Source organism: Mandrillus leucophaeus, unplaced genomic scaffold (genome assembly GCF_000951045.1).
Source record: "Mandrillus leucophaeus isolate KB7577 unplaced genomic scaffold, Mleu.le_1.0 Scaffold132, whole genome shotgun sequence".
NCBI classification, from domain to species: domain Eukaryota; kingdom Metazoa; phylum Chordata; class Mammalia; order Primates; family Cercopithecidae; genus Mandrillus; species Mandrillus leucophaeus.
The window spans coordinates 2,362,312-2,378,061 of record NW_012101277.1 but is presented as its reverse complement, the minus strand read 5'-3'; the positions used below and the strand labels follow the sequence as shown (position 1 = coordinate 2,378,061).

General features: G+C 43.3%; 1 protein-coding gene across 1 annotated transcript in view; it reads right to left on the bottom strand.

Moving 5' to 3' along the window:
• Positions 1-405: 405 nt before the first annotated feature.
• Positions 406-15,750, bottom strand: part of PPM1H (protein phosphatase, Mg2+/Mn2+ dependent, 1H) — a 307,084-nt gene continuing 291,739 nt past the window's right edge. Inside the window, exon 10 of the mRNA XM_011972919.1 lies at positions 406-5,077. Within this exon, the coding sequence (XP_011828309.1) occupies positions 4,930-5,077 (148 nt within the window). The 3' untranslated portion in view covers positions 406-4,929. The remainder of the gene's footprint in view (positions 5,078-15,750) is intronic.

Genomic DNA, 15,750 nt, shown 5'->3' with positions numbered 1-15,750 from the left:
TTTGTCATACTTAAAATGCTTAAGCAATGAAGGGAAGTCTTGATTCTTACTGTCTTTAGCAAGATGAGGCTCTAGGCCTCTCACTTAAGAATACCTCTTGGGAGTAATTCTTTTCTCTGAATTCTTCATGTGTTTACTGACAGTATCCATGGTAGTTCCTCTAGAGGCATAGTTGAAATGTATTAGTCTTTACTGTTATTCCTGTGAAGGCTTATAGTGTTGGCATCCATTCCCTTTGGATTTCGAGTCTGTGTTCACAGTTGATAACCTCACATTGAGCCATGATACTCTTTGTATCATTATCATTACCTGATATAAAGAAACCAGACCATTACCTGACCATGACCTGATATAAAGAAACTTCACATTGAATTCATACAAAAGACAGAAAAAAGTTTTGCTGAATATGTCCTATATACATATATATAATATTTTATTTTAAAATGTCATTGAACATATACATTTCTTTAGCTTTTTCCAGGGGACATTGCACCTAAGTTTCAAAACACACAAAATAGATCCCCTTTACTAAACAGTTTTCATTTTTGGGTTACAAAAAAGTCAATGTTTCACAATCACAAAGCATAAAGGTACATGGTTCTGAAACCATTTCCAGGCAGATTTCTCTCATTCACTGTACGTAGGGTAGTTTCGGAAACCCAGACCATGATCCATTCCTTACAAATGATCTCCACCATGGGCCTCCCTGGGTCTCCAGAACAAACAAACAAACAAACAAAGAAAACTGGGGGTAAAACAGGAGTGAAATAATAACCTCAGGATTCAGGAAACAAACACAAAATACTTGAGGGAGATCAGAAAAGTAGAGGACACAGGTTCTCCTTCAAGTACATCACAGTAGAAAACTACAGCACATTTACAGCCTTATTTGGTCACTCTACCTGATTGCTACATGAACAAAACTTCACACCTAAGACATAGAGGAAAAATTAAAGCTATTTACACAGATAACACTGTGGATTCAAAAGAGCAGTCCTCTGCAGAGTGGCACTCCATCTGACAAAGGCCACAGTCCTCACAGAAGAGGCAAGTCAGGCTGCTCGCGTAGCATCCTTTGAAAAATCCCAGTGTACAAACATGCGCCACATCACCACACAGAACCAAAGTCTGCTCAGAGAGGTGGGCTACGGTGTGCAGGCTGCAACCTTTCTCTGCAATTATAAGTCCTCAAAAATCTGAGTTCCTCACATAAAATTCTGTGCTGTGGCCAGACCTTGTTTTACCATTTTCTTAGATTGGATAACTTTTAGGATCAGCCTGGTTGTTCTTTGCATAGACAATGACTCTCACAGCTTTCTCCAAGTGTCCCAGAAGCACTGACTTACTGAAAATAGAATCTCATCAAAGCTTAGCATATTCACTCTGAAAACAGCGGAGCTGCTGGGTCACTTAAGGAAAGCTGAGAACCTCAAACCTGTGGAAGGGAAACCAGTGACCACTTGTGGCCTGATAAAGTTGATTGGCAGGTGAGGAAGGGGATATCAAGAGGAGAATCAGAATTTTAAAGACATGGGAGATTTGTCCCTAACATTTTCATACGAGTGCTCTTGTTAAATGGAAAACCCTGCCTGCATGGGGAAGATCTGAGGCTAAATCTGGATCCTAGGACTGTCATTCTTCCCCACCACCATCTCCCTGTGACTGTCATTCTTCCCTGGAAGTGAATGAATACTGAGAACACAGTAAGAGGAGGGTGGTCACCGCTGACTTCACAAAGCCTCATGGAGGTTAAGTTGTTTAAGAATTTAAAAAGTAAACACCCCAAATCCTCCAAAATGGAATACTGTGGAAAATAACTGAAATTTCCACTGCTTAAGGCTTTGTCCTATTAAGACAGCTGAGTACTTGGCCTAGTCCGATTTTCACCTTTCTTTTCCACCTCAAAAACAGCTGATAGGCATGCGCAACCGCAGCAGAACGCACCCTCTACCTCTCTGACTGCTGACACTGGCTACAGGAACAAGGCTTTGGTTATCATCTAGCAAAATGCCACAGAGTCTGGACGGACTGAGTTTGTTCTAAGGAAAGGAGTTTCACCAGATAGTCTGAAGAGGCCCAGCCCAGCAAAGAGATTTAGAGCAGAAAAGCCTTTCATTAAAGTAGCCACACACCCCTCAAGACAACCATAAAGACTTGACTAGGACATCAAAAGCTTTTTATGAAACAAGACTTCCTCTGAGGCTATTCGAGCAAGCAAATTTGGCTATAAGTCAGATACGCAAGATTTCAGAACCGTGTATAAATACGTTCCGCAGAGTGTCGAAGTGTGCGTCCTTTGACTTCTCCAGGAACACACCAAGGGCCAACCCATTATGTAGACACAGTTACTGTTTCAGGACTGGGTGACATGGGGCCTGGGTAAAAAATAAGGCCAAAATTGAGTAAGCTCAATTTATAGAGCGATATCAGTGCTGGGCAGATCTGCCATGCTTCATTGACATCATGTTTCCCACTTTTGATTTCTTCACCTCATTTATAGTCTTCCTCCCATCCCCCAAACACAAATATGACTTTATCTTGTAACTAAGATCTTTCCACCCTAGGGGGCTTATGGAAACACTTCCTGGATGCCTTTCTAACTAAAACCAGCAGGACTAAATGCTCAAGACTTTATAGAGGATTTAGAGATGTAGAGGTTTCTAGAGTTTTTCCTGAGATGTGCCATAGCAGTAAATGAATTGGTGAATTGAGTAGAAGGTAGTTGTGACATCTACACCCAAATTCTTACTCTGGTGGCTTGAATAAAACTGGAGAAGCTCAAGGTAGGGCCCAGATAGAGGCCCAGGAAAGCAAGTAAATGAAAGGCAGTGGGGACACAGGAAGGATCCCAAAGACGGCAGCTCAGGGTCCTCTATGGAAGACTTGCTCAGGTTTCCTCTTACACATGACTCTGAGCACCAGGACAGAACAGGGAGTGGACCACACTGCTGTCGCATGCCTGAAGGTTTTCCCACAGCATCAGACTGCCAGGAAGCAAAGCATTTTCCACAAACTTCTCTCCACAGAGATATCTGGGGTAGCTAAGATCTACTGCACGGGGAGGAAACGTGCCATCAGATGAAGACAACTCCTGACAAGGCGGAAGTCCCATTCTTCCCAGGCCAACACTTCCACAAACACCGGGTGGCGTGAATTCCCACAGGGCTTCACCTGCCAGACAGGGCGCGGTCTCCACACCGTGGAATGAGTTCATGCCTGAGTAGGAGGGGCTCCAGGCCTTTTCAAATACGATATGGACAACTCCAGAAATGCAGGTGATTTACTGCCCTGGAGGAGAAGTTTCTCTCCTCTCCTCTGGGGAAGAAATTCAAACAAACGTGAGAACTGGAATTAGCTGTCTAGCATTCTAGGGGGGGTCACATCAGTGACCTTTTTCCTTCTTGGGTCAGAAGAGTGTTTTAATTACTCAAAGTTGTCAAAATGGTGGCAATACCTCAGGAGCTCAGCAGGAAGACTAGGTAATTTTGTGGCTGTACAAGTCTGCCTAAGAGCCAGAAGTTTTACAGTCTACTTGGCCATTCCTCCCAGCGGAGAAGTAGCAGGTAGATACGGTGCGCGCTGTGCCTGCGGCTGCTGCTCTTGTGGTGAACACTCAGATGTGGGACCTGGAAGAGCTGGGACATGATTCTCTAGAGAAAAGGAGCACAGCATGGGAATGGCCAGTCAACCCATTTCAAATGCTTTTATTAAAGTGCTCCCCCGTCCCCCGCCCCGAGGGGCCTTGCACAACGATGATGGTGAGAACAGAACTGCTGCTCCTTGACAGAACTCTGAGCCTTACGCTTTGTTTGGAGTGGGCTTGGGGACAGTCACAAGCCATGAAACCTGAATCCAAAATGGTCCCCAGACGAGCTATGGTGAACCAACAGATGCAAAGAACTTCTTAAATTGCTCTATTAAACACTGCTTTATATGTGTCCCCATGACACAGAAAAGTGGGATGGGGCCAGCCATTCCAGAAATGAAAATCCAGACTCTCACAGAGAACCCTTGAGACACACAGGGAGACCACTGAAGACAACAGAGGAACTGCTGGTCCACAGAAACACTCATAGTTTCATGAAAACACACTGATTTGGTGAGAAAATGCAACTTGGGAACAAACGTTACACAACAAAGTCCTCTGTCATGCAGGGCACCGGCCCAGATGCTGCCTGGGTTGTGTGGGCTGGAGGATGTGGGGACAACCCAGCCTGGCTGGGACTTTGACGCAGAACTTCCTCAGCAGGGTGTTGGAAAGTCCCAGGCCTGTTCTATGGAAGGGGGGAAAAAAAAACAGATTCAAGGAATGTCAAAAACTGAAAAAATATAAAGTAAAACAAATCCCTGCCTTACTCCACCACTGCCACAAAAGAATAGAAACAGAGAAGAAAAACAATAGGCAAGAGAAGAACAGAAGAATAGAAAAGAGAAGGAGGCGGGGGTCAGACAGCAATCCCTGAAATAAATCTCAGGCTTCCTAGAAGGTGGGCACTTACATTTTGAGGCATGACCCCTACTTTCCAATGCAGCACTTTTTAACCCGTAGAGAAGTTGGCAGCTTGACAGGCTGAAGAGTCCTCTGCCATTTACACCTGAAAATGGCTGCCCCAGCTACTTGAGATAAAATAAATATGACATATATACCCCAAATAGGCAATGGCCACCTCGGAGGCCTACGAAAGGAACTGAAATACAACACTTGGTAGCAGCCTTTGTGTTTTGCTCTTGTTGAGTTGACCTGTTACTAAAGAAGAAATGGAAACCAAAGGGTCATCTTGAAGCATAGCCTTTTGGCCGTGAACTCCAAACCTGGGCTGGGAAGAGACTGCGTCACTTGGAACTCAGCTGGGGCACTTCCCAGTTCCGTCCTGCCAAGAGGCATCCCAGCTTTCTTCCCCTCTGTCCTCCCAATCCCCTGGGCCTTTTTCATGACAGCTTGTTTCCATGTATTAAAGGAATGACATATACAGAAATGTCATCTCCTGAGCCCAGTCGGTCATTAGATATCCGCCATCCTCTGTCCTTCAGCACACCCCGGGCACGCATCACCAGGTCCTGAGCTGCCAGTGTGTACCTGTGCAGGAGAGGCAGGAATGAGACAGTCAGTAGAGCATCAGGCAGAAGCCAGGGTTAAGTGAGGCTGGGAAGGGGGAGGCATCGCTATAGTTGTATAAATAAGTTTCAAATACACTTACAATAAGAAAAAGTCAAGGTCATCTTTTCCCAAAATGTAGGACACCTAATGTGAGATTATTGTTTACATGGTAGTGGGACAAGGCACTAAATATAAATACATTAGATAATGTCTTACATTATTCACCTGCTCAGTCCTCTTTTGATGTTTTTGATTATATTGAGGGCAGTCTCAGTTTGCTGCTAGTGTATCTCAAAAAGCTGCTCAAGCTCAGAGCTTTCCATGATAAATGGTATCTAGCTAAAAAGGTACATGGGAAAAATAAGGACTTTTGTTTTCAATATAGTTAGTTTTAGAGTTATGTTGCTTTTGTGACAAAAAATAGTCATTTTCTATTGTAAAAATCATTTAAATTTTTAAAAATGAGTTAAGGAAAAATATTAAAAATAATACAACATAGCAGAAGCATATAACAAGAATGTGAAGAGTTTTTATTGGTAAATGATAAGTCTTGGTGTGAGTGAGCTGCTTACTTGTCAATGTCACCCTCTCCTCTTGAACAATGTAAGTTCAGCAAGAGATCTCTTAAGAATTTGAAAATAAGATTGCTGAGATTTAAACTGTAAGCTTAAGGAGAAAGAATGACACTATAAGCTGATGGAAAGTATTAACATCTAGGAGAAAGACTAACTTGGGAGGTGATTTGGGTGGGTATGGGCCTAGGTTAGCCCTGAGGCATAAAAAAATGAGACAAAACATTGGCAGGTGTCTATCCAAACACTGACCAGAGCAGAGGGGGAGTCATAGTTGACAGCCTTCAAAGGAACTTAGTTCCACTGGCAGGGTCATATTTGGTGTGGGATGGACTACTCTCTTAGCCTATACCATTAAGCATATGATTCAGCTTTATTCTGATTTCGTGTTCACCAAACAACCTCCTGATTATGATCTGCTTCCCTGCATAGGCCTGCCTACAGGAAAGAATGAGCTAGTCATTTGTACTTTAAGAATATCCATCAGTTATATTTCTCTGTGTAAATGTCAAGTGGCATTTTGGTTTACAGATCAATCTTGTGAGCTTGGTTAAGGTGAGACCAACTCTGATAATGAATCTCTTTTTTGTATCTTGATTAAATCAGTTTCTGAACCTGAAAAGCTAAGAGCCAGACTGGTAAATCATCAAGATAATAAATGTCGCCGTATAAGTCCTCTTGGAAGCCAGCCTGTAGGCCTTTTACAAGGGACCACCCTGATATTGCTAGTGACCTTTCTCTACTTGAAATGTCTCAGTAGTCTCGCCTTCAGAACTGTGAGTTATGGAATTCAGAAAACCAGAAGCCTCTCCATTTCTTTTGCTAAAATTCACAGACTTTCATGTTGAGAACTACATCATCATTACATTATTTAGGAACAAGTGCTCTAGCAAATGATCCCAGGACTGTGAAGATTCCAAGTTGTACAGTATTTGAAGATCAAGTCTATTTGTACAGCCCAGATAGCAGACAGAAGTGTAACATACACCACAGCAGAAAGGATACTATAGTCAATAGAAATAAATAACCTTTCCTTCTAGAGGATGGGGTAGTAGGTGAATAATTTTTTCTATCTGTATTGAGAGAATTATCTTTGAAGCAGAAATCTTTAAGTTGTTCTTGAGGGAAGATGCAACCAGTTTGTCCTGAGGTTTTCCTCCTCTTGAGATCAGGAAATAAAGGCCTCCAAAGAGGTCTTTGGCTGAAGAGCCAAGTAAATATCTCAAAATCAACATATTGCAGCTCATACACTATAGTCAGAAGAGCCTCTCAGCTGCTCACCTCATGTATTAGTTCGTTCTCACACTGCGATAAAGAACTACCTGACACTGGGTAATTTATAAGCAAAAGAGGTTTAATTGTCTCACAGTTCTGCATGGCTGGGGAAGTCTTAGGAAACTTACAATCATGCTGGATGGCGAAGGTGAAGCAAGGCATGTCTTACTTACATGGCAGCAGGAGACAGCAAGTGAAGGGGGGAAATGCCACACTTTTAAACCATCAGATCTCGTGAGAACTCACTCTCACAAAAACAGCATGGGGGAACTCTGTCTCCATGATCCAATCACCTCCCACTAGGTCCCTCTCCTGACATGCGGGGATTACAATTTGACGTGAGATTTGGGTGGGGACACAGAGCCAAACCATATCACCCCAGCTTACTCTTAGTTTTATATTAAATTGTATATGAGACATAAACACATGGGGAAAGGCCACCAGCTACCAGAGTGACGTTTATTATCCTGGTGATTGACCAGTCTGCACCTGAGCTTTTTAGGTTCAGAAACCTGGCTAAGTTTATTTGCCTATCAGGCCTGAACTTACCTTAACCCAGCTATGAGCTGACTAGACATAGAAAATTATGGTATGCTATGAGAAAATATGCCTGACAATAAAAGATACTCAATCCTTTTGTAGTTCATAAGCGTGTTTGAGTTTTCACACGTGTGAGATATGCCTCCCTCAAACCTTGTTACTACATTAGCACATTAACCATGAGACATGGAAAAAAGATAGACACTCAAAGATGTCAAAAAACAGATACAAGAACTCAAAACACAACTCTGTATGGTTATTTTAAGCTCCAGACAGGCCTCAACAAGTCCTGCAGTCATGGAGAAATGACTGGCTTTATTAGATTCATGAAAGATGAACAAGAGACCACCCTGATGCTGCTAGTACTAGTGACTCTGCATATTTTTTAAATGGTCAAAATTAGGTTGGTATTTTTAAAAAGCAAGCATTAGGTCACCTAGAAAAGATGGCTACCCAGGAAACTCATTTCCCTGAGGGCTGTAGATAATTAAGGTTTCATTCTTCTATATGGTTATTGCCTATTCCAAGATAACTTCCTTTGAGATTGCTTCTCTCTTCACCATCCACTGTTTTCCCTTAGGTGCTGAACTTCCTGAGGGAAAATACACTCTTGCTTTCCCAATTTATTACTTCCCATTGTCTTCCTTTGTCTCTTACCAGTAGGCCCAATACCCTGCTAATCTGTCCTCTTAAAGCTTGATCCAAGGGCGGCTTCTCAATACTTATTCTGGTTAACCCCTTGTGTTCAGCAGAAATACTGCTGACTATTTTATCCTTAAAAATCTCTGTTCTTCTTGAATTCTCCTTTCTTTCTGGGGCTCCCATGCTATAACCCACTCCAAGTTCTCCTGTGACTGGGCTTCCATGACACACAGCACAAGTCCTTCTCTCTGATGCTCCTTCTTAATTTCCTTTGTAGGCCCTAACTAAGACTTAGGAAGAACTCAATGAACACTAATTTCTTTTTACTTCCAAAGTGGAACATCCCCAGCTATCATCCTTAGTTAATGATATCCTAGTTTCTTAGGCAAGAAATCAGTGTTTTTCAATGCCACTTTCACACCCTGATATTGTTCAATTATGAAATCCACAGGGCAGGGTGGGGCTTCTAAACTTTGCATTATTATTATTATTTAGAGACAGGGCCTTGCTCTGTCATCCAGACTGGAGTGCAGTGGCATAATCATAGCTCACTGTAACTTCGAATTCTTGGGGCCAAATGATCCTCTCGCCTCAGCCTCCCAAGTAGCGAGGACTAACGCATATTCCACCATGCCCAGCTAATAAACTTTGCATTATTTTTAGTGTATTTTATTAGTAGCACATGGCTAATTAAAACAATCTATATAGTCACTAAGATAATTTTGTTTATTGCAAAAACTGGTAGATCTGAACCTATATTTTGCAGTCATATATACATATACACACACATGAAAACTTATTTTGTGTTTTTAATTTATTATGTGCTTCTTTCCTTCTTTCTTGTTTTCTGTCAGGTTGATAGCTTTAATATTCCCCTCCCCCAACTGGTTTGGAAGTGTTATTTCTATTATCGGTTATGCTTAAGTTTTTAATATACAAGTTAATCATATTTCTGTCCTCCTCCTGAAAATAAAAGGACCTTAGAATGTGTTCTTTCATCTTCCATGTTACCGCCTATTATTTTAATTCACCTTTTTTTGAGCCTGCCTTAATCATTATCATTTACAATCTACACTTACATAAATAAACCAACATACTCACTTCTTTGCTTTTTTTTCTAACTATTCCTTCCTTCTGGATTTAATTTCCTTCTACTGAAGTACATTTTTAGTGATTTTTTTTAACAATGGTCTGTGAGTGATAAGCTCACCTAGTCTTTAGATTAAGAAAATCTTTATTTTTACATTTGATTTTGGCTATAGATTTATTGTTATGCAATTCTAGATTGTCTGCTATTTTCCCTTAGCAGTTTGGAGACATTATTCTGCCTACTTCTGACTTCTACTTTTTTTGAGAAGTCTGTCTTTTATCATTCCTTTATAGGTAAATGACTTTTGTCATTGATAGCTTTCCAAGTTTTTGTTTTTTTGTTGCTGATATGAAGTATCACTAAGACATAACAAAAAGGAGCTTTTTATTTATCACGGTAAGAAATTAGTTTTGCTTCTTCAAACCGAAAACTCCTGAAAAATTCTCAGCCATCAATTTTTTGGATATTGCCTCTCCTCTATTTTGTAGATATTCTCCATAAACTCTTAATAGATTTTATTTTACCTTGCAGATTTCAACTTCTCTGTGATATCTTTTTGTTTTGTTTTGTTTTTTTTGAGACGGAGTCTCACTCTGTCGCCCCGGCTGGAGTGCAGTGGCGCGATCTCAGCTCACTGCAATCTCCACCCTCCGAGTTCAAGCAGTTCTCCAGCCTCAGTTTCCCGAGTAGCTGGGATTACAGGCACATGCCATCGCGCCCAGCTTATTTTCAGTAGAGATGGGGTTTCACCATCTTGGCCAGGCTGGCCTTGAACTCCTGACCTTGTGATCCACCCACATCGGCCTCCCAAAGTGCTGGGATTACAGGCGTGAGCCACTACACCCAGCCTTATGATATCTTTCAATTCACTAACTCCCTTTAGCAGTTTACTATGCATTTAGTGAATTACTTTATTTCAATGACAGTGTTTCACCATTGTGAATTTCTATTTGGTTCTTGTCCAGATTGACCTCTTCTTACCTTATAGGTTCTATTTGCACACGTTTAACTCTCTTCTAAATTTGTTCTGTTACACCCAGGTTTTCTTCGAGGGCCTGGAGGGAAGGCTCTATTGTATTTGGTTATTCTTTCTCATGGTGGGTGTAAAGGGAAGACATAAGCGCCTCTTCAGAAGGGGTTGTTCACTATGTGCCCTGGGTTATCCACAGAGATTTAAAATTTGCCTTTACTGAGGGGCGGTATGAGTTTCTGTAGTGCTAGAACATGTTCATTTTAGCTTTTTGTCTTAGGATCCCCATACCACAGGAGTAGTATTGTTAGAGTAGGCAGTTAGGTAGACATGAGCAGGACAGGGGAGGGCCCTGCCACAGGAATGTCTGGTGACCATCAGGTGATGGTCAGGCAGTTGTTAAACCCTCTAAAATAACAACTGGTCACAGCCGGCACCAGGGAAATGCAGTCTCCCAATAGAAAACACCTGGCCAGGTGCAGTGGCTTAGGCTTGTAATCCTAGCACTCTGGGAGGTCAAGGCAGGCGGATTAACTTGGGCCCAGGAGTTAGACACCAGCCTAGGCAATGTGGTGAATCCCGTGTCTACAAAAAAACCACAAAAATTAGCTGGGCATGTGCCTGTCATCCCAGCTACTCGGGAGGCTGAGGTGGGAAGATCTCTAGAGCCTGGAAAGTGAGGCTGTGCCACTGCACTCCAATCTGGGTGACAGAGAGACTCTTTCTCAAAAAAAAAAAAAAAAAAAGGCACTTGAGGCAGATGATCAGCAGCTTCCTGGTAAGATCTCAGGAGACAGGCGAGTGCGCTCAAGCACATGCACCAGGAGGCAAAATGGCAGAGTTTAACTGTCATATGACCTTCCTCCAGAAACATTCAACAGATAAGGGAAAAACGAATGAGCATGCGTACTTCAATAAGCACACTGTGTATGCAGCCCCTCCCAAGTGTCGGCAGGCCACTGTGCATGCAGACAGCCCACCCCGAGGGAAGAATCAGGGGAGAAGAAACGCAAACCATGCCAATGTATAAAACCCCAAGTCAAAGGCGGATGAGGTACTTGGATCTCTCAAGTTGGCCGCTTGGTCCTCTTCCAAGTGTACTTTACTTCCCTTCGTTCCTCCTCTAAAACTTGCCTCAGTCTCTCACTCTGCCTTTTGTCCCTGGGCTGAATTCTTTCCTCCAAGGCAGCAAGAACTGAGTTGCTGCAGACCTGTGTGGGTTCGCCGCTGCTAACCACATGAGGTCTAACGTCACATTTTTCCTGTGTGGTAAACCTACCCAGACATTTCCTCCTCCTCATAAAACCTCAATCTTGTGAGGCAGCTGCCCTCATCCATGTACCCGTGTGCTTCAGAAGGGTAAGGACAGCCCCGCCTAAGGGAGAAGTTTAGGGAAGATTCCCAGGACTTCTTCTTCCTACCCTGTTCCCAGGAGCTCAGATTCCTTCACATGGCTTCTCTCCGCCGGCTTCACCAGTGCATGTCTATCCCTCCTTGTCCAAGAGCAGTGTGCGTGGACAACTGAGCCGTTAGATGCTGCACTCCATAGGTGACAGTGCAAATGCTCTAGGACCAGCTTCCTGACATTCCCTTCATGCCACAGGAGACCCGGCATTGCAATGAAACTCAGCAACAGCATTCGGGGAAGATGAAGTCACTTGCAGGAGCTTTCATAGATTCATCAACTCAACACAAGCCCGGGGACCTAGCTCTTGGGAGAAAGCTTTTCGTGTCACCCCCATATTGGGCCAGGCTGGTGGCCATTTCAGAGCTCATTTGCATCCATCTTCAGAGCCACCCTGCCATATGAAATGCATGAAATCCTTTGCAAGGCTGCTTTAGGTCAAGACTGGGGCAAGAACAAACAACTTTCTTGGAAGAGAAAGAACTGCTTCTCCTGCCCCCATTGTATTCTCCAATTTCTACCCTATGGCAGGGCTCCCTGAGTTGGTGACAGTGAAAGTGCTTAAGGTGGTACTAAAACAGAGGAGGGCTTTATTGGTTTTGTTACTGAGGCTGAACACAAGGGCATTTATGTGCCATCAAAGGAGAATTGTAGAAAGTGGTAGGAGAAAATTTGAGTCAAAACATACTGTATAACCAAAAAAATATCCAGAGCAGCCAAGAAGAATATGGTACAGCTGAAGACAGCGAATGGGAGGTGGATTCTGTGACACACCAACTGGGACTATGTGGCAGCCGGAGCCTAGCACTTCTGGAAGCTGAGTGTGGAGCAGCCCTAGTACCATCACTGAATGCTGGGCCAGGCTGCATTAGACAACTGTGGAGGAGTTTGAAATGCCCACTCCTAATGAAGCGTCTCCCCAGGAGACATGTTTTGAATTTGGGGAACATTTTTCTTCTCTAGCTGAAGCTTTCAATATTGATCAGCAAAGCTCTGCTGAAAGCAATGGCTGCTGGGCAGGGATCAGGCTTGGCAAACTTCACAGGGCTCGGGCTCCGAGGAGGAGGGAGCAGAGAAAGGACAGCAGGGGAGGCATGGAAAACAAAAAGGAAGAGGGGCTGAAGAGCGATGGGAAGGCCAAAGCTCTTTTCATAACCACTGACTCTTAAAGTCAGGCGGAAGGAGGCCATAAATCCTCGATTGTCCCCTTGTCCTTGCAGATTCTGTTGCAGTCCTTAGTTCTTTTCCCTCCTAGTGGATCAGAAAAGGGCTCTGGGTGTCAGCGTGACTTGCCCAGGTTCCAATCCTGGCTTTCCCACCATCCAGATGGGTGGCTCTGGAAAAAGTCCTTAGTCTCTTGGAGCCCCTCTTTCCTTACTTAATAATAGTGCAGACCTCCAAGGCTCCTGTAACAGCTAAATGTGATCTTTCCATAAACATTCAGCATGGTGCCTGGCACACAATCAGAGGTCAATAAATGTTAGTTACGTTCCTCATTAGATATTAAATGCCTTTCTCCTCCCCAGGATTTTGTCTTCAGTCATCTACGTCTTATAGTCTGTTTTTTGAATCTTTAGTGTCTGAATCAGCACAAGAATGTCAAAAATAAGTCAATTTCAGGCTGCAGGCTATCACCATACCCTAAAGTTCTTAATAGTTCTTGTTGGGTGGGAACTTCAATTTGCCATTTGGATGGTACAGACAGGGTCTTATAAGAGGGTGAGTAGTGGCAGGAACTGGGGAATTAATAGCTTCCAAATATTTGCATATAAAAGGCAGCCTCCATCTGCTGACACCCGCAGTAATACAGTGTGATGGGAACAGGAGGAGGAATCCCCTTTGCATTCTGAGCAGGCCTTAGAAATTTAAGAGGTAGAAAAAGCTCTCCCAGCTTTGGAATGTTGGCAGGGGTCTATGGCAGTGGCGTCTTGGTGGGTGGAGGGTCAGGGGTGACTTGGAAATGGTCTTTGTTGTGCCCAGAACTAGCCAATTCATCCTGGGAGGAAGCACACCTCTTAGATTCACTGCTGGGAGCTGGTCCACAGATGCCCCTTGTGTAGCTCTGGAACCAAGTTCTGAAGCAGGTGAAGCTGCTCATGCCAGCTTCTGTCCCCCGTCAGGTTATGGCGATGCCATTCAGGCAGAATACCCTGAGACACCAGAATAATGATGACTGTTGTCTGCAGTGCTGTCACTGGGCTCACTGGGAGTTTGTGTGCTGCCAGCAGACACAAAGCTGCAGACTGGAGGGAGTTTCCCACCCCCATGAGAGAGGGTGAGAAGCCCTGCCAGGCCTCATCCACCTCTATGCACCCTGGCACCGGTTCCCTGGTTTCTTAGGTGATAGGTTTTTAGTTCAAATTCCAAATAGTGACATTTCAATACGAGTGGGCATAATAGACTATTTCCTTCTCAATCCTCCCTGGCAAGCCCTGTAAAATATCCTGATGTGGCCACACAGCTCTGCCACATAAACACCCTAAACAGGATGGGATGGTGGCTGTTTGTGTGCTGTTAGAGGCTGCCACAGCCAGGACCTCAGGCTGACTTCTGAATTCCCACAGATCTGAGTGTGCTAAACATTGCAAAAGAAAGAAAATGGGGGATTTTATCTAGTCTTCAAACACCAGATCAAACACTCATGAAACTGAGATGGTGAAAAGTGGAGGAAACCCTTCCTTTTAGCATTTAAGGCATAGTTTTTGAAAACGTTATGGCATGCTAGAAATTAGTTCCGCTAACTCATGGAAAGGTTTCATAAAAAGAACCTTTGTATTTTCCCAAAATAAATTTCATATCATCAGGGTAATGCAAACTAGCATTTAATACTTGCATTCATGCCTGTTGTCAGTGTTGGAGTTTTACTATTAACCTTTCACGGATTAATCTCTTCCTTCCAAGGCACACAGCCATCTGAGCCAAGGAGAGTGTGGATGTGAAGACTGACAAGTGTGGACATCAGGAAGGCTTCTTTCATTAGAGACATTCTCCGTAGGGTTTATGGTATACTGGTACTTACAGATTTAATACTGCATAAAAAGTCCCTCAAGGGTCATAACAGGGAGACGGAGGGTCATTAAGTCCAGGATACAAAAAAAAAAAAATGAGGTGGGGCCAGGCATGATGGCTCACACCCACAATCCCAGCACTTTGGAAGGCCAAGGCAGAGGCAGGAGGATTGCTTGAGACCAGCCTGGGTAACACAGTGAATTTCTTTCTCTTCTCTTTTTTTTAAATAGAAGTTTCCACAGACAGGTTTGGGGAAATGAAAAACTAGAGCAAAGCCTGCACAGTTTTGCCTGGGCACTAGGAATGTGAAACCACGTGCATTTCCAAGTTTGGTTAGCTATTCCCTGGCCCGTTACTCTTGGTTTTGCCCACTCCCTTCCCCTTCAGTAATATTAACAATTTGTTCCTTTCTGACAAAATGGTAAGCGTGGTCGTCTTTGAGCGTTTACATATTTGCCTCCGTTTTGAATATTCTTCCCAGGAGACCCCCCCGACTGAACCTCCAGCCTTACAGAGGGGACAGTCAGTTGCAGATATTTTGCGTCAGAAAACACTTTCCAGGTTTGAGTGCCTTCTCCAAATCATGTAGGATCTTTAGGGCTTAAAAGAGAACCTTATTGGAATTATAAGGAACCAGAAGGTTGTGCAGCCCAACCTCCATGACCTGCAGCAACCCCACTCCAGAACGTTAGCGCAATGCATTTCCTAGAACAGTTTATTTCATGACCCCACAAGAGTAAAAGAACTCCAGTACCCTAGAACTTAAAAGTATAATAATAAAAAAAATTTTTAAAAAGGCAAATTTGAAAAATATGAAGTTACTTAAAATGATAATGTTATTTTTTAAATATTAAAATATCTTGAATAAATATGTCACAAAAAAAAAAAAAGAACTCCCAGCTTCCCTACAGTTCAGGGCAAACTCTAATAAAAAGAAAAAGAGGTGCCATCTCCTTCTTGGCATCATGGCCACCCTCAGACCCCTTGTAGAGCCCAAGATTGTCAAAAAAAGAACCAAGAATTTTATCAGCACCGTGTGACCAATATGTCAAAATTAAGCGTAACTGGTGGAAACCCAGAGGTATTGACAACAGGGCTTGTAGAAGGTTCAAAGGCCAGATCTTGATGCCCAACACTGGTTATGGGAGC